This window comes from Aquila chrysaetos, chromosome 13 (assembly GCF_900496995.4).
Source record: "Aquila chrysaetos chrysaetos chromosome 13, bAquChr1.4, whole genome shotgun sequence".
NCBI classification, from domain to species: Eukaryota; Metazoa; Chordata; class Aves; order Accipitriformes; family Accipitridae; genus Aquila; species Aquila chrysaetos.
This window is the reverse complement of record NC_044016.1, coordinates 6221487-6248189: the sequence shown is the minus strand read 5'-3', so window position 1 is coordinate 6248189 and position 26703 is coordinate 6221487. Positions and strand designations below refer to the sequence as shown.

The window sequence follows — 26703 nt, the reverse complement described above, 5'->3', positions numbered from 1 at the left end:
GTATGGTTTTTCCCCCGTTTTTCTCCCCCTCTCTCCCTTTTTACTGGCGTAAAAAAGCAGCAGCACCCGCGGCCTCTTTGGCGAGGCATGTTGGGCTCTGGCTCCTGCCGCCCGAGCGCGGCTGTGCCAGGCGGGACGCGGGCTGCCAGGCTCGGCTCGGGAGCCGACACGCGTGGCTGTCGGGAGCAGCAGGATTTGTGCTGCGGGAGCCTTGTGTCGGCTCTCCCCGAAGGGTCCTCCGAGGTCTTCTTCTGTGCCCAGGCTGGTGTCTGGCACATCTTCTGATGGATGCTCATACCAGAGCGATGCAGAGCTGAGGGTATGAGCAGCTTGATGCTGCCACTGCTCCAGCACAGGCCGTGGGGAAGGCGCAGGGTGGGCGTTAGGTGCTCCTGCGTGCATGTAAGCAGCACTGCCATTAATGGAAAGCATTTAAGGGAAAGCCCCGCCACCCCTTCCCTGGAAAGTCCCCTGTATGCACGCAGGAGCACATGTGCACATCGGCAGCAGCCCCGTGGGACACGCTGTCCTGTCCCCAACACATCCCCTGGCTGCCGTGGGGGCCAGGGCACTGCCTGCATCCCAGGCAGAGCTGAGGGGGGCCCGGCTGCCTCCCAGCCCTTTCCAGCAAGGAAAATGGGCAGGAAACCCATGGAGCAGGCCCCAGGGCATAAAGCCCGTACAGCTGCCAGCTTCCCCGAGGTTGTCTGCTCTTGGACTGAACCGCTGTAGCCATGCGGAGCTACGCACTAATGTCCTAATAGTAACAGAAAGTTCAGTTTAATTGAACTTAAGCTCTATCTAGGGTTAAGGTATGAAAGGCCATGAGAACTGAGGGCGGTGGTGCTTGTTTTGCAAGGTTTGTCTGCTGCCTAGAGGACAGGGTCCTGCATCTGCTTCGTGCCTTGCTGCCTGAAGCATCCCTCTCCCCCACTTCTGCAGGCTGGGATATGGTGATGGTGGCACTGGTGCAGGGTATGGGGGTGCTGGTAGGGACTGCCCTGAGCCCATGGTGAGTGTTACTGTGGCCTTTGGAGGACAGTTTACTTGCTGGTTGGGTTTGGTGGGGTGGGGTTTTTTTGTTTGTTTGTTTGTTTTTGCAGCTGCATTTGCAGATATCTTCAAATGTCAGCGGTGGCTGAAACCCAACCCCTGCAGCCAGATGAGGCTGACCTTGTCATCCAGAGCCACATTGTGCTGTTATGATGATCTAAAAGCAGGCTGGAAAGCCCGGCTGCTCCGCTGCATCTGCCCAGGGGAAGAGGTGGGTGGGCGAGAGGTGCCCTGCTGCCCTCCACGACGGCGGAGGGATGCTTTAGCTGGGTTAGCCTCGTGTCTCAAGGGGTGTGCTGGCCCGGTGCGTGCATCCACAGCCCCGTGTATGTTACCTGGCCTGCCTGGGTAAGTTCATTAAGGACTTGGGCTGCTAACGGTGTGGAGATGGCAAATACTGAGGCTGGATGCCCAACAGGCACCCAGCTGCTGGGCTGCAGCTCCCCTCCCTAAAAACAACTGCAGGGTTACAGCCAGGAGTGGTGTTTTTCCAAACCTGGCTGAGAGAAATGCTCCTACTGCTGGGCAAAGCAGGTCCTTTGTGAGAGAGGAGGTTTTCTACACCACTTCCAGTTGTGGTGGGTTTTTCCCTTCCCGCCACCACTTTCTCCATGCAAGAGGTTGTGCCCTGATGTCCAGCGTGACACGGTCCCCCGAGACCCTCGTGCTGGCTGAGTCTGAGCAGGGATGGTGGTGTTGGGGCTCTCGGAGAGCCCTGGGGACACGCGGGCACTGGGAGGGAGGTGGCATCATCAGGCATCATTGGGCAACATCCCTTTGGCTCTGGACCACGCACCACGGTGAGAGCGAGCACCATCTCTCCCGCAGCCCGACCCCAGCTCCGAGTTACGCGCGAGCCCACAAAAGCTCAGAAATACGGCATCGTGGCCGCTGCGAGCCCCACCAGTGAGGCTGGGGAGGGAAACCTGGCACAGCTCCCAGTGGGCTGGCTGGTTTCAGGGGGAGAGCAGAAAGCAGCTCTTTGTGGGGTCCCTTCTGCTGGGAGAGGGAGCTCACCGCCCCAGCCCCCTTGTTTATCCAGCACCGGCGGGCTGGCTACAAAAGACTACCTGTAAAAATTAGTTTTGGCGCAAGCATCCCGGAGAGAGCCTTTGCCAAGGAAAAATATTGTCGACAGGCTCTAGGAAAACAGTGTTACTCATCTGGGGGCAAAATAACCAAGCCAGGTTGAGCAACCTGCATGGATATATTTGGCACAGCTTTACCTCCGACTGGCAGTGGGACACCCGCAAAAGGATGGTGCTTTTCCTTGGTGTTACCCCATGCCACACAGCTCACCTCGCCTCGGGTTGGTGCAGGTTTGAGGGTCCCCACTCCCCACCGAGGGACACATCAGGCCAAAGAGAGGGGGGGCATTTGTGGGGTGTAGCTGGCTGGGGCAGGGGGTGGTTTCTATCCTGGGGTGCTGGAGGTGTTCCCGGTGCTCTGCTGTGCCAGGGCAAAGCCCAGCCCCTGGGTGCTGGTGGGGGGCAGCTGAGCTTGGCAATGGGAACGGCTGAAACTGGCATTAAAACATTTCCCACCCTGTTCTTCCCATCACCAGGCCTGCACCGAAGTCACTTCCCCGTGTGTAAGAAGCAATCCAAGGCTTAATGACTTTTTTTTTTTTAGACATTAAAAACCTCTGTTCTCTGCAAACCAGAACCAAATTTTACAAGCATCACGTAAAGCTCTGCTAGTTGCTCCGCACTCGCTCTGCAATCTTGTTTGACTATCCTGATGCAGGCTGCAAATAACTTCCTGGTGTTTTACAGCATGTGTCAAAGATAAGAGCTTGAGAAATCGGATTCCAGTCAGTAAGTGACTGTTGAAGCCCTCCGATGCAAACTACAGCTGCACTGCAAAGGACAGAAAGACCTTGCGTGGCTTATATCAGCTTGCAGACCCCTTTTTCTTCCCTGGCTGGAGCCACCCTTTGGCTCTGAGCACCCGCAGAGTGCTGGCTGAGACACAAAGACTGTTTTGCTTCATCTGATATAAAACCTGGCAATGAGGAGGAACGGGGTTCATCTCCCATAAAGCTGAAGTGCCCCTGCCTTGAATATCAATACTAATCCAAGTGGTTTAATATACTTCTTTAAGCCAATCTGACATTGTTTCAATGAAACACCTTTGAAAGCCCTTTGATGTGCAACAGGCAGGTCTCAGATGAGCGGTATTTGGGGGAAGATTTGGGATACCATTTCATGCTTTGCTTAATCTTCCAGTACGTGGAGCTGGATGTAGCTGCAGTGTGAGGTTAGAAGTTTTATTTTTTAAGCAATGGACCCAAAAGCACGTAACTCGCATTTGTAACCTGTCCTATCAAACCAGCTGTCAGCACAAACACCACCAGCACACCTGAGCCCAATGCGAGCAAGCTGCTGTCGCAGAGCGTGGGACCAACATTTAGTGCAGGGACTTGCACAGCTCTGTGACAAATCTCTTTCCACCGGCACACGGTAAAGCAAAGACCCAACCCCAAAAGTTTTCCCTTTTGTGCACTGCCTCCTTGTACAGCGAGCAGGAGTGAAAGCACAGACAGGCTGGCTCCTGCCACTGAGCTTAGTCTGCAAAGCAACTAACAGCAGGAGCCGGGCTTATTAATTTGAACTGTGTTTTGGGGGGAAGGTGGAATGGGGGAGATCAGAGCAGAAATAGCTAGGAAGTAGCAGCTTACAAGAGAGAAACCGTAATTTCCACAAATCATGCATTTTAACTGGGCTCTTGCTCTAGCTGGCACCTTTGCGCCGTGCCACGTGTGTGGAAGGTGCCGGCCCAGTCCCCGCAGTGTGCAGATGCGGCGGCCAAACACGGCAGAGGAGCTCAAGGAAGGGCAGGAGCTACGGGACCTGAACCCAGAGGACAGGGATGCAAGTCAGACAGGCTGGGAAGGATTAAGAGGTCTCAAGCAGGCTTCTTCCAGCTTCCCCTTACAGTCATTTCACTGCAAACGTAGCCGAGGGTGGAAAGAAGATGGGGATTGCAGGCTCTAGTGCTAGAAAGAAGAGAGCATCAAGCTGTCAGAAAGCAGCCTTCACATTGCTCTTTTAGATTAATAAGGCTAACAACTGCCCTGAGCTGTTACTCAGCCTGGAGAAGCGGCTAGCACTGGGGTGAAGGATGGCTACTTTGCTTCGTGGTACTTCAACAGGTCTATGCAGCCTACTTTCACAATTTCTAAAGCAACTGCATAAATAGGAGGAGGTTAAATGGCTAAACTACCCCTTAGACCTCCTTTGACAGCAGACAACCGATTTGTATGACCCTGCCCATTACAGTTACCTCAAAGGTTGCATCCAGCTGCTCTAAATCACACAGCATTTCATCTGTGACTTAGAAAGCAAAGTCCAAAAGGCAGAAAGTGCTAAAAGCCAAGGGGTGGGAAAGGACAGCAAAGAAGATAGGCAAGGATAATTTCATAGAGCAGCCAAGCGGCTTAATTGGCCAAGTTGTTTCAATTGCACTACTTATCCTTCTGGGACAACAGAGTCAAGGAAGACCTTGCCATGGTATCTCCCATGCAACTACCTCAGAGAGGAGGCTGCACAAGCAACGTCCGCATTGACAGTGCTTCTGAAAACAATGTCATTTCTAACAACAGTTTGTCCCTCAGATTATTTAGCTTTTCTCAGAGGACCAGTATATTTGGAACAGAGCTTTGTCAGCCTCTTTTAAGTTGCATCACCAAGATTTATTGCCAGTGACTCAGTTCATTTCAGAGAATGTTTATGATAACTCTCTTGTGGAAGAGAGCTGCCTTAAGTGAGTGCTTCACTTTTAATTGGGAAAAGGGGAATTTATACATGCATGAAACAAGTAAAATAAGTCCAGCTGGGGTAGCCTTGGTGCTGTAATTACTTTGGTTTTCAATGCACTTGCACATTTCACATGAAACTAGTCTGTAGCATACCCAGACTATATGGTACATTGAACTTCTCAGCACCTTGCATTTAACAGCACAACACTTGTTTTGTTCTCACTAAAGAGACTTCTGCTCCCCAGATGAGATCTGGAAGCCCCAGCTTGAGGGGCTGCTGTCTATGGGGGCAGACGGGGCAAACAGAACCTGGACCACAGATCAAACTAGTGCAAAACCCACTTCTGGCCTCAGCTCCAGGATAAGCCACTTACTAGTAGCAGGTAAGCAGCAAAGGGTGATTTTGGCCAACAGAAACCTTAGCATAACTTGCCTTTCTGCCTCTAGGTTCTCGCTTTTCTTCTTGTTCAGTCTAAACCACGCATGGTCCTGCTGTCTCTTGCCCTTCGGGCCAAGGACTTCTCAGGACAATGCAGCCAGCTCCTACTTGGGGCTGGGTTCATTAAGCCACAGGGGGAAGGGTAGGCACTTTTCTCCTAGGCAGAAAATAGCTTACAAGTTTTAGTTGCCCACATCCAATCCTTTCTGGTGCCCTTTCAAAAAACAAAGCGATTATGCTGTTCAAGCTGGGCTCTTCTGATATTGAGAGATAGCCTCATCCAGTGAGCTAGTGACTCTTCTCCTGCAGAGCCTTTGGCCCAAGTGATGTGGCTGCTAAGACCACAATGTTAGCATGGTACTGAATTTTTAAAAGTGAGAGGGAAAATGACAAGCTTATCTTAGCTGAATAGCCATACACAGCAATGCCAAGGTTTCCAAATTAATAAAAAGCCAACAGCATTACAGATAAATGTATTTTAATTAGGATTAAATACTATCTCAAGGTATCTTGAAATCGCACTTGTACTGTACTAATCAACAGCCAGAGGCAATAAAAAAAGTCTGAAAACGTAAAAGTTCTAACATCCAACACATGACAGTAAGTGCTGCCATTTAAAGCAACAAACACCGCTCCCAAGAACATATAATCTTAGAGGAAGAAGTCGTAACATTTTTTGTATGGACAAAAAAAAATTTAAAATTGAAGACCGGAAGAAATATATTAGTGCCTGCCTTTTTAAAAGTTTTTTTTACATTAAATACAGTTTTCTTTAAAAGCAAGGTACTTTCTAGATTCATGGTTTATATACTGTATGTACACAAAAGCAGAACATTGTACAGTGTTTTTGGATAAAGCAGCACTAACTAGCTATAAGCTGGTACGGTGTTGCTGAACCAAATGCAAGATGACAAGTTAAGCACTCTAGGAGAAATATCTCCATGGTTGGTATGAGAAAAGTAAAGTATCATGTATGTACAAACTGATTATTCAAACAAATCCCACAAACTCAACATCATTTGCCGTGGAACTGTACATGCTGCAGCTAATCAATGGAAGTCTTACTGCAAGAACTGATCCGAGAGACCCAAAGTAACCATTTTCTTTCAGTAACATAGTGCATTACCCATGCAGAGAGCACTTACGCAAGTCGTCATTGCAACGCATCACCCCTGGGGTGCAGGGCTCCAAGGAGAGCAGATTCTTACTGCAGCCTCAAGTCAAGCAGCCACCTGCATTTTTCCACTATACAAAATATGAAATGCCCCAACCAAACCATATGAAATTGAGATTAAAGCTACATTATTAAGTATGTGCACTCTGGCTTTCTGCAGACAGTTACAGATTAAAGCAGAAAGTCCGCACCCAAGTATCACCAGTTCATACTAAAATGGACTGGCAGCGATTTCCATAATTAGTGCAGCATTAACTCCTATACTTTATCAAAGTGACTTACTGTTCTTCAGACGCGCAACATGCTTATTCAGGTTTTACAAAAAAAAACAAACCAGAACGTTGTGCAGAAAACTAGTTTCAGGTTTGTAGATATATATCTTTTTTTTTTTAAAGTCTACCCCCCATTAAAAACCCACAAAACTTATAAACAGTTTGTGCCCTGGTTCAAAGTCAATTGCCTCAAAAAATGACTTTTTTTATTCTAGGCTTAGCACCAGGGCAGAGAGATTAAGGTTGTTCTTGTTACATATACTTCTAATCATCATTCAGTTTACATCTTCAGAAGAGGTTATTTGCTGTACTTTCAGGATGCTGTTCATCCTTGTCTTAGCCACTACACTGGTTTAAAGAACTGAATGTTTCTTCTTTGATGAGGACAGAAGTGAGACAACTTGTTTCTAAACTGCATCAACTTAAAGTTTCAAGTTTTAATGGTGTAAAAATCTGACATTCAATTACAGTTAAGAGAAACTTGCTACACAGCAAACTGCATCCAAATCTATCAGTTATTGATGGGACCTTTAAATTAACCGTTAACAAGTTATTCAAAGCATCCAGACCTGGAAACATCAGATCACCCAGCCAGTGAGCCAGCAACTCCCTCCCCCTTTTTCATGAGGCTTTAACAAATGCAACTGATGTGACCTTAGCACTGGAGCCAATGACTTCCATTGGTTAACTCCAATACCCAAAAGGGCTAGGGAGATCCTGTGTTAAGCCCAATGCAATATGCATTAGTGTCACGGAGCAGGAAGATCCCAGTGTCTACTTGTTAAAGTTCACACAAACCATACAGATACAGACAGGATAAAACACAGACTCAAAAGGATCCATTATGCTTGAAGAAAATTCCAAATAAAATGACATCTTCTGCACAGCCCAGCCTCAGACACAGCCACACCTTTATCTAGTATAATAAACTCTGTAGTAAACTGTTTTTGACCTCCATAGAGAGTAGGAGTTGTCAAATTTAAGAAGATAAACTCCTCTCCCTGGGTACTGGTGGCTGCCAGCATACACTTCTTCGTGACAGTCTCGTCTGTACACAGGCACTATTTCATCTAGCTGAGGCTTGTTGGCATTCTTTTTGGCTTTTTCTTCACTGCTAGTATTTTCTGTGATGGGGAAAAAAAAAAAAAGGTGTCAGTTAACATGGGTGGATGCTTTACAACAGAAAGTCAGACTGATCTGTAGTGGACAAGGCACTCTTTGTTAGTTTAGAAATCAGATGGGTCAAAGGGGTTCATACCAAGGCTGTGGCCAAAACATTCAAAAGCAGGAGGAACGGTAAGCATGCTCACTTTATCATGAATTTTACAGTTTGATATTAAAACTCACCACACCCATCTCCCCAGCACAGCTGGGTCAGTTTGTAGAAATGCCAAGCTGTAGTTTTCATAGACGTTACCTCACATTGCTTACTACTGATCTGACATACTACTACTACCAATTACTTAGTAGTAATATCCAGAAGGCCACTACTTCCTATGTCAGAGCAGTTCCTTCTAAGCAAATCACATGCTCATTTCAAAATAATTTTTTCTGATGGTATGCTAGACTCCCCTGTAGGTAAAGGCTGTGACCTGTGCCCTGGCAACTATCAGGAATTGCTCTTTTAAGCTGTTTTGCTGAAACCTCAAGGAAACTTCCCCCCTAGAAGTAGTTCACGAACAGCAGGGAAGGATTTTTCTTAAGGTTTTCAGCACGCAGATCCACTATGCTCTGTTATGGGACAGGTTTCAATCTAGCTTACTGAATAGCTGAATTGGACAAGAGGGCACACTAAGGAGTAAGTAAAACTTAGGAAAAGGATTTCCCCACCCTCAACTGCTTTAACCAATCTGTGACCAAATCAGGTGACTGAAGTTACTTTCAGAATTGCACTTCCTATCCAAAATTGAGGACAAGATTCCAGCTAGATTCAAGCTGGGGGAACTAGGAAGTTACACAAGACAGTCAGTTGGGTTTTCCCCCATGGCAAGCTCCGCAGGACTGGCAGTTTATTCAAATAAGCATGCTTACCTTCTTCTTCATCCTCATCATCACTGGATTCGCTGACATGCACACTGACTGCAGTATTAGGGGAGTCTGTCCATTCAAAATACACCCCAAAACCAATGTCATAATTGTCTGTAGCAAACTCCCAGAAGAGGTAAGACCCCTCTTCATGAGTTGGTACTCTAACTGTAACCACTTCTCCTCGGCCCACTGTGATTACAGAGTCTGCATCCTGCCGGATTTTCTCCTTGAAGTCTTTTATCTGGGGTCGTGTCCACATTGATGGGGCAGCTATCACTGGAACAGAATCTGGAGAGAGGGGAGGAAATAGTCCAGTTAAGCTTTGTTTCAGTTATTTATGTTGCATACTTAAGTGTGCCTTAGGGGCAACTTAGGACCACAAGCATCAGAGTTGCTTCCAAGTAATTTCCCCCCCCCCCTTTTTTTTTTTAACTGATGTCATGGTTTAACCCCAGTTGGTAACCAAGCACCACACAGCTGCTAACTCGCTCCCCCCCACCCAGGGGGATGGGGGAGAGAATTGGAAGGAAAAAGGTAAAACTTTTGGGTTGAGATAAGAATGGTTTAACAGAACAGAAAGGAAGAAACTAATAATGATAATAATAACAAAATTACAATAATAATAATAAAAGGTCTTGGAATATACAAAACAAGTGATGCACAATGCAATTGCTCACCACCTGCTGACCAATGCCCAGTTAGTTCCTGAGCAGCGATCCCTCCCAGGCCAACTCCCTCCAGTTTATATACTGGGCATGATATCACATGGTATGGAATACCCCTTTGGCCAGTTTGGGTCAGCTGTCCTGGCTGTGTCCCCTCCCAACTTCTTGTGCCCCTCCAGCCTTCTTGCTGGCTGGGCATGAGAAGCTGAAAAATCCTTGACGCAGTATGAACACGACTTAGCAACAACTGAAAACATCAGTGTGTTATCAACATTCTTCTCATACTGAACCCAAAACATAACACTATACCAGCTACTAGAAAGAAAATTAACTCTATCCCAGCCAAAACCAGGACAACTGAAGAAACATCTTTTCACAGTTGAAAATTGCATGAAACGCAGTGCAGGTTTAGATGTAACGCTGCACACTTAAATCCTACCAGTTCACCCATCCGCCACATTTAAATCAACAGTGCTTATGTAAAAAAGTCTCAGAAGACAGATGTACTGCTACAGTACTAATGGGGTTATGTTGCACAGAACGCTTCACTAAAAGGACCTTTAATGCAATAGAACCAGAGGATGTGGATTTGTCTAGAAACTGTCAAATATTGACTAAAATAACTGAACACCTCATTACGCAGACAGGGACCATGCTAGTGTTGGTTCCATACCGGGATCCAAGCAAGTCTTTGGAGGACTACTGATTGTAGATGAAAGTATAGAGGTAACACCCTGAAATACCAGTGATGACAGAGCTGCTAGGAGGCTACTTTTCCTGCTCCACTTTCTAGAAGCAGTCTGAGGAAGGTGGGAAATGTGAGGGGACAGCAGTCTGGACTGCACATAGGACAGCACTAAGCCACACGTAGAGCAGCATTCAGGGAGAGTAAGAGGAATTTGGCTTTATTTTAATCTGCAAGGCTAAATTACTCAGTTTTGACCCGAGTTTAAATAAGATCGAACATATTTCCATGCAGAACAGCTTTCTGCTAGAACTTTTATGCTCCTTTCCTTCAAGTCAAGAGTGAAAGGAGGTTCTGGATCCCATCCACTTTACCTGAAATGCTTTTGCTGCTTCCTCTTTCCCTCCCCAAAAGCTGAGTTTTGTCTGTGCAATACTGTTCTCCCTTGAGAGAAACTGGACCCAGGAATCAAACCTAGCTCTTGCATAGCCCAATAAGGCCAAGCAAAGAGCCATAGTAAACATACTTGAAACATCTGAATCCTAAGGCAGGCTTTTGCTATTTATTTTTAATTAAGGAATGTAGCTAGTCCTACCTTTTGGTCCATTCTCCAGTGCTTCTTCCAAAGCCTCTGGATCCAGCTCTTTTTCAGGGCTGTCTGCATGTGCACTGGCCTGCCCATTAATAGATGGGGTGTCCCCTGGGGCAGGTGCATTCACCTTCGATGCAGTAGTCAGAGGTGTCCCTGTTGCTGCCACAACCGCCTCCTGCTGTTTCTGTAAGGCTGCCTAAAATGACAGAAATTAAGTCAAGTAAAATCAAAACCTCCCAAGATGTCTCCCTCTTTCAGCAGAAGGTATAAAGACACTTTAAAGAAAAAAAATCTCCCCCTGCACCCCACGAGGCAGCTTGACACAAAAGACCAGAACACAGCACACATTAACCAGTAAGAATTACATATAGTAAGTATCAGGGGAAGTGAAGTAATTTTGTCTAGGCTGCTGAATACAACCTGAACAAAAAGATTCAACTTTCAAGTTAAGTAGGGCACACACAATAAACTCTTGCACTTCAATACGGAAGTTCTGTGTTTCAGTAATTCCTATAACATTTCTTTCAAAACTGAAATTAATGACTTGTTAGCTGGTTTTTACCAGTGGGCTGAAAGGGTTCTAGCCTGAGCTCATCCAGGTCTAAAAAGAGCTGGAAGTATTTAAGGTCTATTAAGTATTTGTCAATTTGCAAGTTAACTGGCTCAACAGGGTTCTCTACCAAATCCACGATGCCCAACAAAGGCAGTTATTTAATATGAAAGCAGGAAGCATAATATTCACAAGGACTGTGAGCAGTCAGGGAAAGAGTTATTAAAGCTCAGAGGTGCTGCTTTTAGAACATGACTTATATACGTTGAAACTCTTTAGATAGAATTTATCATGCTGTCCCTGTGCAAAGGATTAAATACAGCTAAAACGAGATTATACAAGGTAAGAACCACCCTTTTGGATTTAAGCAGGATGCATTACCCCTTTTAGCTTCAGGGCTTATTCCTCTGCGCCTAGTTATCAGTACAGAGAGATTACATATGCTTTTTTGTTGGGACAGGGAAAAGGTACAACTGACAGTACCATTCTTTAAAGAATAACCTAATAAGCATATGATTTTGATGAATGAATATAGGTATCCTGAAGGAGTATAGTCAAACATTAGATTTCAAATTTGAGCAATTGTACAGATGCTGCCCAGATCCACTTTCTACTACAGCAGTTCTATGCACTGAGACAATGTAAAGTGGTGAGAATTTTTCTAGAAAACTATTGCATACAGCCTTTCCAAAATTAATTGTATCACAAGCTGATCTGTAAGCAACCATAATCTTAGCTCTATTACATGCTTCTTTTTCATCCTTTCCTCTACAAGAGTTGTCCAAGTAGAGATTTGAAAGATAAGCTTCATTGCCTGGTAGACTTCTTATTTTGTAAGCCACTATAAAGGAAAGGCTGTTTTGCCCAGGTCTCGGAGGGCATTAGTCTCCTGTACATACAAATCAGACAACCATGATTGAAAGGAGCAGTGCCAATAGCATTGAAGAAATTGGCTGCAGCATCTCTGACACCTCAGTCTCAAGGGAGTAGTATCAATTACAGAAGGCATCAAGGACAAGAGAGATGAGGCTATAGCTTTTGCTTACCACTATGGCACCAAAGCATTGGTACCAAGGTGTCATTAAGCTTCGAGAGTAACTATAACAGTGCAGGAAGCCTCTGATTTTCCTATACCACTTCAACTCCATCAAATCATGGTTTGGCTTGGAAGGGACCTTTAAAGATCATCTAGTCCAAACACCCTGCCATGGGCAGGGACATCTTTCACTAGATCAGGCCGCTCAAAGCTCCATCCAACCTGACCTTGAACACTTCCAATGATGGGGCATCCACAACTTCTCTGGGCAACCTGATCCAGTGTCTGACCACCCTCATTGTAAAAAAATGTCTTCCTTATGTCCAGTGTAAACCTACACTCTGATTAAAACCATTGCCACTTGTCCTGTCACTACAGACCCTCATAAAAAGGTCTTACTCCATCTTTCTTATAAAGCCCCTTTACACATTGAAAAGCTGCAATAAGGTCTCCCCAGAGCCTTCTCTTCTCCAGGCTGAACCACCCCAAATCTCTCAGCTTTTCTTCATGGGGAAGGTATTCCAGCCCTCTGATCATTTTTGTGGCCCTCCTCCAGACCAGCTCTAACAGGTCCATATCCTTCTGGTACTGGGGACCCCAGAGCTGGATACAGGACTCCAGGTGGGATCTCATGAGAGCTGAGTAGAGGGGGAGAATCACCTCCCTCCCTCAACCTTCTGGCCACACTTCTTTTTATGCAGCCCAGGATATGGTTGGCTTTCTCGGCTGCAAGATCCCACTGCCAGCTCATATCCAGTTTTTCATCCACCAGTATCCCCAATTCCATCTCTGCAGGGCTGCCCTCAATCCATTCCTCCCCCACTCTGTACTGATATTGGAGACTGCCCCAACCCAGATGCAGGACCTTGCACTTGGCCTTGTTGAACATCATGAGGTTCACATGGGCCACATGGGTTCCTTCCTTGGACAGTTCTTTGCTGAGGGCATCAGCCTAGTCAAAATACAAATGACTTAACAGGAAATTAGTTACTGAATTTTAAGTCTTTAGCTCAGGAGCAACAGACCTCAGGCTGGCAGTTATAGGCCATTTAAGGTTCAGGTCCTGCCCAGAGAGGTCAGATGTACTACAGTCTGAAGTCTGGCTTACATCTGTTTAAGACAGTTACAGATGGACATACTTGAACTTTAAAATAGCTTGAGATGTGAATACAACACATTTGCCAGAGATGCAAGACTCCTCTAAACAGAGAAGTAGCCTTTCAAGCCCAGGCACAAAACCCTTGCAAAGAAGTAATGTACTACTGCCACCCATTGTTACCAGAAATATGAAAGTCTGTCCTCCCACCCAAATCACGAGCAGCCTATTGCAGGCAAGCAACTTAATCAGATACTGATGTGAGACAATAGATGCAAAAGAAGAGAAGTCAGTAGTGCTCAAGTTGACAGGGAGGAGCAATCTCAAACCCATTAGTGATGTGATAGTGCTGCATGCATGTTCAGCTGGAAACACACAGCTGACCAAAGCCTGCTGCTCTGCACAGATCTTCAGGTGCGATACCTACATGGAGAGTCACTTGAATAGGTTTGTTCGTGCTCATATGCCCTGGTATGTACCCCCATTAAATTACACACACAATAGATGCTGCAGCAGAGCACTTCACATTTCATCTCCAAGAATATCGAACCAAGTCATTAGTAAAGGCTGCTTAGAATTTTCTTACCTAACAGCTGCTTCAGAAAACTACTCGAAAAGATTAAATAAAGGGGCTTTGGTGTTTGAATCTGAAGCAGCATTAGTCACTAGGACACTATCTTTCCTTGTAGCAATTATCTTTTCAAGGAGATAATGGCAGACACGTTAACAACTCCCAGAGACACAAAAATCTAAGTTTCTCAGCTGGTCAGCCTTACCTGTTGCTGTGCAAGCTGGACTTGATACAACTGCTGCATGTATTGTTGATAATGCTGTTCCTGGAGCTGCCGAATTAGGATCTGCTGCTGTTCATAGTTGCCCGGATACTGCTGGGCTGCATACTGCTGGAACTGAATGGCAGTCTGGGAGTTCAGTGCTGCCATTATCTGTTGCCTAGATTGGTGGGAGGAGAGTATGAAGATTACAAGCAGCTGAGGGTATTGGGGAAATCCCTGTACTTAAGTGGTTTAAGTGGCCTCAAAGACAGTTAATTCAATTCCTGCAAAAACCAATTAAAACAAATCTACATAATAGAGCAGAGCCCAGAGGTAATGCAAATGTGAATTTTGCCTAAAAAATACACTGAGAATATAAAGAAGGGAGCAACAATTTCTACCCAATGTTTGAAAATATAAAATGTTAAAAAACACAAGAGCTCTTACATAATTCTCAATCTGTAGTCTGATAAAGAGATAGAGCTGGAAAAATGCGTGACTAAATTTCTCAAACAAGCAAGGGAAAAAAACCCCACACTTGGTTCCTCCGGAAAACATGCAGAAACCAACCTTCTAGCAGCCCTTCTACAAACATTGGTAAGAACAAACTTGCTGTGGTACAGCACACCAATGCTTTTTGGTAAATCTAAGCAGAACACACCACATCATTATCTCAATTTCCCAGGACAGTATGCAAACAAATATGAAAAGCATGACTGACTGTGGCCTAATTCAGGAATGAAAAAAATGCTGTCAAATAGGGCATCTCCACCTCCAGTAAACTCAACTGCTGAAACTTCAGGAGGAACACATAGGTTACTTATGCACAGGCTCAGCTGTTCTCCCTCCAAAGGGCTAACAGAAACTATATAGTAAAACTACTACTACTAGCTAGATCCAGGGTTTGTCTCACATGTTATGTCCATCAGTGACCAGCTATCAATGCTTCAGAGGAAGAAAGAAGTATCACACAAATGCAGGAGTAATTCTTTCCTTCCCACTCTTCTTCCTTCTCCAAAAATCATCCTCTAAAAGCTCCAATATTAGACTGGTTTAATATACTAAAGGGCAAGATTTCCTACTCTTCAGTGAACTATGATCAGTTTAGATACACGTGGCCTGTATATAGGTATCCACATTCCTTTTCTGTCTAAACTCTTTATCTCTGTAAGCTGCTACAACCACTTAATACACAACTGCTATTCATGTAAAAAAAAAATCTCTTAATTTCAAGGCATACCACACTTCTTGTTACTTAACACTATGTAACATTTTTTATTGTATTCTCAATTCCATTTATGTCTGTGTTTTAGATCCCTCTGGCTCGCACCACGTTAAACAAACAGTAAAACTTGTGGATTAGTTATTTGGTCCCTTCTTAAAACCACTACATAGCAAGCACAGGATCTACTTCAGAGACACCCCCTGTGAAGACATTTTTATTATGGAAAATGGTTGCTGACTGATGTGGAACAGCTCTGATGATCTACTATTTTCTTAAATATTATGTGTGCAAAGCTAGATCCATGTTTTCAGCATCTGGATGTGATGGGAACAATGAAATGTAACTAGAGCTATATATTCTAAGGAAACAATTTAATTCAGGCTACAAACAGAGGTTAAGTGCATTTGAACGTAAATTCTGTATTCCTTTTAGAAAGGTGGTAAGATCCAGAGATTGCCAGTGTACAAATGAGATCTGCAAACGCTTCCTAGAAAGGGAGCACCTTTAAGGAGGTAGTGTTAGACTACCAAGTCAGAAAATTTCAGCCATGGATTCAAAACACTCCACTGAACTGCAGTTCAAAGGAGAGTTATCCTTTTTTCAAGGCTCCGCCTTCTGTGAAAGTATAGAAACTTTCAAGTCACAGTTTGAACAACACTTTCAGCTGGACACTTAACACTCCTCAGTTGAGTGCAGCATTAATCATTTAAGAAGCAGAGCCACAAGTTATCATGAGGTACAGCCCTTGAATCCAAAACCCTCCAGAGCATCTCTTTAAACAAAGCTTCTCTAGCACTTTCATCTAAGGCGGCTGCATACAATAACACGTTAGGATAGTTATTCTCTGCAAACTGTGTCCCTCAACTAAGGATGCAAATGTCACTGCTAGACTTGAGTGCTCTGAACTTCAGATATTCAATTCTAGCATAACTTTTTAAACAGTTAAGATACAATTGTCTCAAGTGCAAGGCAGTTATTTTCTTTGACATGTTGTTTGTTTCAGCTACTCACTTTTGTTGTTCCATCCGAAGTCGTTCCTCCTCTATTCTCCTCCTCTCTTCTTCTTCCCTTCTCAGTCTTTCCTCCTCTTCTCGCCTACGTTTTTCTTCTTCTTTTTGTAAACGCTCACGCTCCTCCTCTTCACGCCGCCTTCGTTCTTCCTCTTCTCTTCTGCAACATCCACTCAATAAGCTATTTCAGCATTCCTACAATCCTAGGATGAGTTATTTTCAACATGCTGTAACCTGCCTTTGGCCTCCCCAATAAGGCTTTTTGTTTGGTATCATCTCCTCCTATTTAAATTGGCCTGGAGAACTGTCTTACTGGACACAAGAAGAAAACATATTTAGTTTTACTGCACTCTGCAGTGTGACAAGTGTAAATTCTGTACTATAATTCGATATTCGTTCTAACCTGTTAGTATACTATCTGTAGCAGAGAGCAGTAGAATAAATTACCTGGAAACTTTAAACACATCTTCCATGTTTTAACATATGTTCAGTAATTACATGGATACTATAGTTTAATAATCACATGATATGTAAATGATAGTAGAAGATAGTCTTTGTAAAGTTGCTAACCCATACTAGGGTTAGCACCTGACAATTTCATGGTCTGCGTACACTTAGTCCACAGACATATCAGGGCAGACATTTTGTGAAGCGTGTATTTCTTAAGATGACAGTATCAGCAAAATTTTAAAAACTCCTTATATTCTAGGTGTCTTTACCTCAGAAACAATCATTCATTACTGGCAAAGTAAAAAGGCTTAAAGAGATCAAATGGTACCACAGCCAGCTAAACTTCAAACATTTCTCTTCCCAAGACAACTTCAACCTAAGCTAGCTATGACACTGTCCATAGGTCAAGAGTTATACACTCAATATACTCCAACACCAAAGGACTCAAACATTACCTTTTCTTTTCTTGTTCTTCTTTCTCTATCTTGTGGGAAGTGACATACGTTGAAAACAAGTGGCAGCACCTATTCAGGAGCTTAACAAATTCTGTCATAGCTTTTTGCTTTGACATGTTTCCAAGGGCAGCCCATTCCTTCCTGAGAGAGAGAAATCAGCTGAAATAACAGAAGACTGAACTCTTTTCAAGTCAGTAGTGAACTCTGAGAACTCCAGGAAAACAAAAAAATTGGGAGACCAGGGACCAAACTTTATCATATGCAGTTTCAGAGAACTAACAACTTTTTCCCAAAGACAGTACAGTGCTCTCTTCTGCCTGCACCGGAACAGCTCTTTCAAACAGACATAACTGAGTGCTTATATGATACCACATACATACCATTGACCCTACTTAGAATTCTGAACTATGTCCAAAAAACTTCCCAGCTACAAATGAACCCGAAATATTTTTTGCCCTTCTTCCACTCTAGTTTGTAGAAAAAATTGCATACATTTTCCTGAATGAACAAACATGGTAACAACCATGCTTCAGTTAGTTGGATGCAACAGCCTGGTTCTTCCTAAAGGAAAGCTACATCCATCTGGGCAAAAGCAGTGCACTGGGTCCAGCTCTGAGAAGCCAGTGCTGTGTTGCACATTGCCTTCACACTAGAAATAGCAACAACGAACATTAGAAGGACAGCCTGAACACCAAGCAATACAAGAGACATGCCTGAGACTGCCCAGATCTCAAAAATTTACTCAGTTTGAATGTACCAGGTAACTGATTTCAGAAGTTATCTTTGGTATTAGCAAAAGCTATGGTGAATGCTGCTACCACTGGCAAAAGGCCTGGCCTGCTGTAACCCTGGTGTGAAATTAGGATGAAACGTGGGCCTGCACATTAATGCACAGCTAACCAAGTTTTAAACTGCTATAGAAACTGGACTGTTGGCACAGCAGCTTTTCCTAATGTGATTGAAAAAAACCCAATAATCTTCTGTTAGCTCCTTTGCTGAACTGTGACTCAGATTTCTAAGATTTATTTGAAGGGGCCACTCTCACTTTCCACTACCATACACACATATCAAGGCAACCCACATACTTGTCTTATTGCAGAAATTGGATGATGTTATCTTCAGACAGGAAATGCAGAGTTAAGACCAACAAGAGCACCAGCCCTTTTACCTTCTATCATTCCCCAGTACATCAAAGAATCCAACTTCAGGGCAAGTGTCAGGGTTGTAAGGTCCCAGCAGAACCTGTTTGTGCAGCGCCACAAGTTTGAGTTTTTCTTCATACGTTGGATGAAAGGCTTTGCCATCTTTTTCTGTAGAAAAAGAAAATTTCACTGTGGTGATTAATTGATTAAGCACAGGACAGCAAAGAGCATTCTGTACAACCACTACCATGATTTCCTCCATAAAAAAAGGAATAAGATAGGTAAGTTGCAAAAGGTTAGATAAATTAAGTCAGTTCTGTTCAAATAGAATATAGATCTGTCCAGGAGAAACACATCTACTTCAGCTGCTGAAACTTAACTCTGAAGTGTTTTTCATCATACCATCTAAAGTCAATCTTAGCTAGTAAGTTATCACATAAATATTTATGTTAATTAGTTGAACATCATACCATATGGATCTCTATCTCCAAAATATTTAAAAACCTTAACTTGAATTGAAATGTGTCTGCCAAGTCTATTATAGTGTGGATAGGAAGGATTTTCCACAAAGAAAGATGTGATGTTAACTTTATAGATTGCTCTCCTTTCATGCTCTTCACATCGATGAAAGCAGAACAAGCAAGGTTTAAGGCAAAGAAAACTGCAGAGAGGAAAAATTGGAATTATGGGAGAGTTTTCCTTGAGGGAATTTGATTGCTGCACTTTGCCAAGGCAGCTGGAATAACCCCTCACAATGAAAAGTCTTAGCAGTGACTCCATCAGCACCAACATGTACAGAGAGCTCTGGCCATGAGACGCAGGTGGCATAAGCCTGAGCATAATCAGAATTCCAATGGCTCCACACCAACACCTTTTGAAGTGGTCCTGGTTGGATCCCGCCATGCTTTTACTGGTAAAAGGAGACTTGCATCAATTTAAAATGACATATGAATTAGTCAGCTAGGACTTACCTCAGCACATTCAAACTGTCAAAACAAATCAAAGAAATGGGTGCCACTATATGTAATTACACTGCTCATTAAGAAAAGACCTTTTTCTTGAACAGGAAAACAAATAAATAAGCATCATGTCCTTTTGGAAGGGCTGAAATAAGGAAGCTATTACCAGAGGTAAACAATAGTCATTTCACATGACTGTACTACTAACTGCTCTCCATATAGTCAGGAACTGCAGGCAGAGCTGCTGCTCGTTTCCAGCTCTCCTTTGGAGCAAGTTGTTTACAGCCCCAAACTGAACAGTCCCATTCACACCCAAATTTTAGGGCTGACATCTACGTATTGCGAAATTACTCAGCTGAAGCTTGTGAACAGAGTTATTAACAGGAAAAGAAGCAAATCTCAGAACAAAAGAGGAAGGGAAATACCTCTTCTATGACTTAGAGAAACTCAGAGCAAATACTTCTGAAAATTGGAAACGACCCCAGAGGGAAAGTGTTTGCAGGTCACAGCAAGAAGCTACATTTTTGACACAGTAAGTTCAGCATATTACTGGACTTACTCAGTTAAAACATCACAAAGAATCACTACGTGCATGCCATCTGTTTTGAAGCCAGAATCAAAGAATTAGGAGGGTAAACATTTAATTACTTATTATCCATTCCTAGAGGTCCACTTCCCTCTTCCAAAATCTCAAGTATTCGCTCTTCTCCCAGTGTCGCACAACGTTACAGCAAATATAGCTTCCAGCTTCAAAAACCAGAAGCCTTTCTCCACAAAAATATCTATTTCCAAAAATACCTGGTGGAGTGAAGGGGGGGGGATGTAAAGACTGATCCAGGGCCTACTCAGTGGTATCCAGTGAAAGGACAAGAGGCAGCAGACACAAGCTGAAATACAGGAAATTCCATTTAAGCATAAGAGATGGCTTTTTTTTTTTTCCTAAACTGTGAGAGTGATCAAGCACTGAACAGGTTGCCCAGAGAGCTTTTGAACTCTCCATCCTTGGAGATATTCAAAACCCAAATGGATACAGTCCTGAGAAGCCTGCTCTGAACAGAAGGGCTAAACCTGACAATCCCCAGAAGTCCCTTCCCACCCCAACAGGTCTGTGATCCTTAAGAGAGGCAAATCACCACATCCTGGTAAGCTCTCTCCCTGCGTCTCAGGTCTCCTGCTCTCAGGCCACCCAAAGAGCCCTTTGGCTTCTCCTCAATTCTTCACACTTCACATTTAACTCAGAATTTGCTTATTAAGTAGCAAGCACTTCCATTAGCCTCAATAAACAGCATGCACTTTGAAATCCTACTTAATATCCTGGGGCAGCATGCTTAAAAGCAAGTCAATTGATAAGGGTACTACACTGAAATTTTGCCAGGCTTCTTTCTAAGTGAAGTATGCTTCTCAAGGGGGTCCCTATGGCATACTTTACCTTGCACAACCTGTATACCTACAGTTGTCTGCCAAAAACCATAGCTATTTGCTGTACTAGACTCCCACCTAAGGCAGCTATCATCAACAGTATTTGAACTCACTCCTGAACAGGGTTAGAGGGAAAAAAAACATGGTTTCCCATGCTATAAACAGCACATCTGCATTTTCACAGAACAGAGAAGTCAGACCTCAAGCCCTGCCTATCAAGAGAAGCCAAAATCTGCATTTACAAAGAACGGTGACCCAAGGGAAGAAGAATAAACAAGCTAAATAGGAGAGGAAAACAGACAGATGAGAAAAATAGGAGACAGGCACTCAGTGACTTGTAGATAATGCAGATTAGAAGCAAACTCTCAGCAAAATACTTGGAGCCAGTCAAGAGAGTGAGGTTGTATACTAGCTATTTTTCATCTGAATTCTTCAGCACAAACCACACTGTATAGTTATCCAAAAGATTTGGAACTGTTGCCATTAAACTGAACCAGAGGACCCAAAGCCATCTGCAGAGTCAAATATGCCAAAAAAGAGCATTAGTGAGTCCAGACAAGTAGAAGTGCCAAATTTATTCAAGCATCCGTGAACGTACCATTTAAGTAGGTATTACCCACATATCTAACACAGCTGTCAGGAAGCTGAAGAACATCAAAGAGCTCTAGGGAACACACTGAGAAATACAAAGGATGTGCACAGCAGTAGTACAGCAACTATACAACTCTCCCTGTGCCACTGGTGTGCCTGACCCAACAGGGCCAGAGAAAGGCTCAGCTTTCTTACAGAAGATTAGGGGACCTCTTTCCTGGCAATACTTCAAACCATCATTCACTTGAAAAGGCAATTTCTCAAGTCAACTAAACTCTCCCCTTAAGCAGCAGCCACTAACAGATCAAACTCAAGTAGCGATTAAGGGTATGATTAGATTAAGGGTATGGTTACAGGAACCAGGCAGGCTATGGACCTATGATGCTTCAGGCATTCTGCAGTAAGGGCCCATATATACACACGTATACATACACATGTACTTCACCAATGACATGAACTTCACCAATGACATGAAGTCATTCACCCAGAACACGGAGAAAGACTGGCTCCCACTTACTGCAAGCTCAGACCTCCCTGATGTGTGCCATGAAACCACAACACCCTGTTACTGTGTTGTCAACCCTGAAAGGGAAATCCCTGCATACCTAATATGAGCTCTTCACACTACTGCTCTCCTTGACAGTGGCTACTTTGTTTAGATGCCCACAAAACTGAGATCCATTGAGGGCAACTCAGTTGAATACTCCAGAAAACCAGTACTTAAACACCAACGACCCTCCTTGTGCTACAGGTAATTAACTGTATGCTTGAAGACCACCGTTTGTATTGGCACGCAAACACAACAGACCGTTGAAGCTACAACTAGCAATGAAAAGCAGATAACAGAGGCTTATGTCACTATGTAGCACTGTACCATTGACATGAATTGGTGTAAACCCACAAATTTAGACTCAAGGGAGTTTAAGAAATATGCATAAGAGACTGCATCATGCAAGACACTGTTACTCCTATGTGACTTCAGATTTTCCCCCCATAAGAAACATAGCACAACATGCTGCAGCTTCCACTCCAACTTCACCTACTGCACTCACTCTAAATGCCTAATTCCCGTGGGATACCATTCAGTTGAGTCATCTAGAAGAAGCTAGAAAACAGTTTGTGAAGTGCAATTCTTCACCTCATAGCTTTTAAAAGCAGAAGCCACACGTTAATGCTATTCATTTGCAAAGTTTTAATGAGCAAGACCAAAACTGAGAAGCACAAGAACTGAATCGCTGCCTGCAGATCCCAGTACACACTCACACTCCTAATTCTCTCCTGAAGATGTTCTGCATCAACAGAAGAGTTACCAACTGGCCCTTCCAATTAAACGTGATCAAAGCTCAACTTCACATCAAACGTAGATATGTTATAGGGGTTTTCATATTCTTGAAAACAAGAGCCCACTTATGAATTACAATCATGCCATCAAATTAGCCCTGAAAAAAAAAAAAAAAAAGATGAGGCCAAACAATTAATTTAGAATGATGTATTGCTGAGTTTGAAGATGCATTCTTGTTAGGATAAGAGGAAGTAACTTGGAGCAGTCAAACAAAATTAGAGTATTTAACATACCAGGAGAGCTTTTAGATACCAAAATGATATGGTTTGTATACTGTCTACTCAGATGAGCTGCTCTGCAAATCACTTTAGACAGTGCATGAACGCTTCAGGGACTGTCATATATTGAAGGTTGGGTGCAATGGTATTTCAATGACAGGATGTTGAAAACCAAAGCCAGGTTGATACTGGAAGAGATTTGCTGGCAGAGCTATGCAAGCCACCCCCTCCTACTGCAGGAGACAGCTTACACCTTAAACAAGTTACCTTCACTGGCGTAGCTCATACTAGCTCAACAAGCAGAATAAGCAGTCTGAGACACTTCTACTCTGCCAGCTGCCCCAGGGCACATAATTACAGACAGTCCAAGAGACAAAGAAACATACCCATTTTAGTAACACGGCTGTGTTCTCCACTGTACACTGGATCCAGCACAGCAGAGCAGCTTCTTAATGGCAGCCAAAATGCTGGTCGACCTGAACTAGGCTTGACAGAGCAGTAAGGGAAGGAGTGCTTATTGTAAGGAAGGCTCTTGTTTCTCACAGAAAAATGGACTGGAACACTATTAACCATCTATTTTCTATGCCTCTTATTCTGAAAAGCTTTTTTCACAAGCCATTATGGATGCTAAAAAAAAGCTAGCACACATCTCCTGCACAGCCTAAGGCCTGACAGTTAAAGTGACCCAGGGTCAAGCATTTTAGATCTGCTTCTGTCTTTATCAGAGACAGAATAAAGTAGCTTTTGAGTCTCTCTAATATCCTAGCCTTGTTTCAGTTGTGTTTTTCACATTGTTTATATGCACTCCCACCCTGTCTTGTCTTTGAGCAATTCTGTTACATGCAATATGCCACCACAGACAAGTGTTAGCAGTCACTGTAATAAGCAAATCTTAAGTATTTTGATCAGATTCAACTTTTCTAGGAAGTAAGTACATCATGAGTTACAACCAGACAACTCAGTCTGCACACTGATGCAGAAAAAAACCTGCTTAACTAGCGATTGCTGCTTACCCTTTGACCTCGCACAGGGACTCCTCTAGCATCCCGACCGAGCTCCTTTCATCCCAATCACTCTCCCAAACAAGTACTGCCCTCGGTCGCTTCTTTGTTCCACAGTAGCTGTGTGAGTAGGTAATGTCATATACTGAGGCATGGATACCAACTAGCTTTAAGAAAGTTTTTCAAAGACGCCCCCCATCTCCAAATCAGTATAGTATTTAGAAGAATGATCAGAAACAAGATCTCTACATTGACCTATTAACACAGGTCAACCTTCAGATCCCTCATATGTTGCTTCTTGAAGGAAAGGAGGAATCCATGTTTGTTCCTTGGCACCTACAAGGCTGCTAAAAAAGCATGCCCACTCCCACAGTTGTTTTGACAGTGGATGCATGAAAATAATTTGGAAACAAGACCAATTATTTTCGGAGCCATACAGATATAGAACAAGCTGGCAGAATCAGTAATCCAAGTATTACAAGCTCCTGTAACTCACCATAACTTCTATAAAAATCCTCCTGTTATGTCACTTTCAGCAAAAAACTACAGATGAAAATACGAGCAAAGACTTCATGTGACTTATTCCAGCCATAAGGATAGAGGAACAAGGTCTTCATTTGGAAAGTCTGACAGCTCCATACAATGTGGAAAATTTTCCTCTTATGAGCAAAACCATGCATTACAAGAAATTGCAGAAGGTTAAAAAAGGAGCAGCAGTAAGTTAAACATGTTGAAATTAAGCTTTTAATAAAAGGAAGGCAACAAAAAACCCACTGTTGAGACAACACAACACTAAGGAACTGGAACCTAGACACAAGTAACGCTCCGCTGACTTTTTACCATCCAAGAGGAGATAAAGGTAGAACATAAATTTCATTAAAACCTGAGATATAATAGACATAGGGTAGCAATAATGTAGATAAGCTCATTCTCAGTGTGTAATTTCTGCACTGTAAATACAGGTTCTAGTAGAATATTAAACCCAAGACAAAATAATACCACATTTGACTGAGGCAAGGAATTTGCTACTGCAGAGACATTTATTTCTGCATCACGTTTTAAGAACAAAAGCTCATTAAACCAAACCAGAACTCTTTCAAGCAGCTTGTTTTACAGAAAGGAGAAAGAGACAGAAGTTACAATGCTTCCACAACCTGAAACACCATTGCAGCAGTTTGGCACAGGCAAAAAAAAAAAAAAAAAAAAAGAGAGAAAAAAATCAATACCCTTATGATTCTTACAGCTTAAAAAAAAAAAGTATCTTTGTATGTTAGCATGCTAACAAAAAAATTGCTCTGTGGAAGGGCATCAGAACAGGGTCAAAGAACCAGAGCTCAAGAAAACTGGTTAGAGCCTTACAAGCCCCTAACAACTATCAGGGTGCAGGTCAGCCAAAGCGAAGAAAACAAACAACTTTGTCCTTCCAGCACAGTCTCCACCTGCCACTATGCTTGCCCTTGGAAGAGGCAGCTTTCCCAGGGGGTCATCTAACAACTGACCGCCACAAGACTGACCTTTCGAAGTAGAGCTGTATCTTCCCTAGCCCAGGCATGTTGCTAGAGCCCCTGCTCTGTGCCCCATGTTAAGCAGCAGCAGCCGCCTGAAAGCCAACAGAGCAACAGATCGCTGCGAGGTGCTCAAATGCTGTAGCGCAATGTAATGCTACAGCAAACGCAGCTCTTCCTCCAAAACCACACAGTCGATTTCCTCCTCTTGAGGAAAGCAAGCGTGGCAAGGTACCTCCGGCTTCCTGCAGAAACAAACTTGGCTACAGAGGATCCCAAAACAAATGCTCCAGGTCTACACCCTGGGTATTTCATGGCTCCCTCGCACAGCTGCCAGCTGGAGTCATGATGGCACACGAAGCAGCAAAGCCAGACTTGAAGTTAGCATCCTGTGGAGACTGCACGACATCTCACGCCAGTATCTGGGCTGTCAGCAGACTCGACAACACTCAAAGAGAGCGCTCCTCGCCTACGTTTGCAAGGTTTTTCTTCGCATGCCACAAGCAAGAATTTTTTTTTATTATTTTTTTTCCTCCCTTTTTAGGTCGGCTGGTGCAAGCCCTCGGAAATGCCTTCCTGGCCCGGCGCAGCGGGCACACCACGGCCCGGGGCAACCTGCCGGCTCTTCGCCGGTCCCCCGCCTCGGCTCACCTGTCGCACCAGGAAAACCGCGTCCCCACAAGCCACCTCCAACCGCCGTGACACGATGCTCGCCCCGGCACACCGACCCCCCCGGGGGGCCGCGGGCCGTGACGGCGCCGCCCCCCCAACCCACCCCGCGGCTCTCGGGGGAGCCGGGGCTCCGCCTGCGCCCCGGAGCTCGCTTCGGCGGGGAGGCGGACGGTGCCCGGGGCTTCCCGGGACGCGGCGGCTCCCGCCTCGCCGCCCCGGTCCCGGCGGCGTGGGGGGGGGGGTTTGCGGGCCACGTCGCCGGGCAGCCTCACCTTTGAAGAAGCGCAGCGCCAGTCCGTACAGCTCCTCCAGCGCGAAGCCCCAGCGCCGCTCCGGGCTCAGCGCCGCCTCCTCCGCCGCCGCCTCGCCGCCGGCCTCCGCCTGGCCCGGGGAGCCGGGGCCCGCTCGGCTCCTCCCCGCCGCGGGCTCCCCCTGCCCCGGCCGCGCTTCACAGTGCGGCACCTCAGCGTTGGGGCTCAGCGTCAGCCCGTCCACCGAGACCTCGAGCCGGTCCGAGCTCAGCACCACCGCCATCCTCCGCCGCCGCCTCCTCCACCCGCCCTCCGCCTCCTGCTCCGCTGCGGCGGCCAC

At 44.6% G+C, this 26703-nt stretch overlaps 1 protein-coding gene across 1 annotated transcript; it reads right to left on the bottom strand.

Moving 5' to 3' along the window:
* Positions 1 to 5713: 5713 nt before the first annotated feature.
* ACBD3 (acyl-CoA binding domain containing 3) lies at positions 5714 to 26703 on the bottom strand. Its single transcript, XM_030035540.2, has 8 exons — positions 26385 to 26703; positions 18432 to 18573; positions 17264 to 17404; positions 16360 to 16518; positions 14127 to 14301; positions 10672 to 10864; positions 8730 to 9014; positions 5714 to 7822 (listed from the first exon to the last, which is right to left on the bottom strand). The coding sequence occupies exons 1-8, from the start codon at positions 26644 to 26646 to the stop codon at positions 7611 to 7613; spliced, it is 1569 nt and encodes a 522-aa protein (XP_029891400.1). The 5' UTR covers positions 26647 to 26703; the 3' UTR covers positions 5714 to 7610.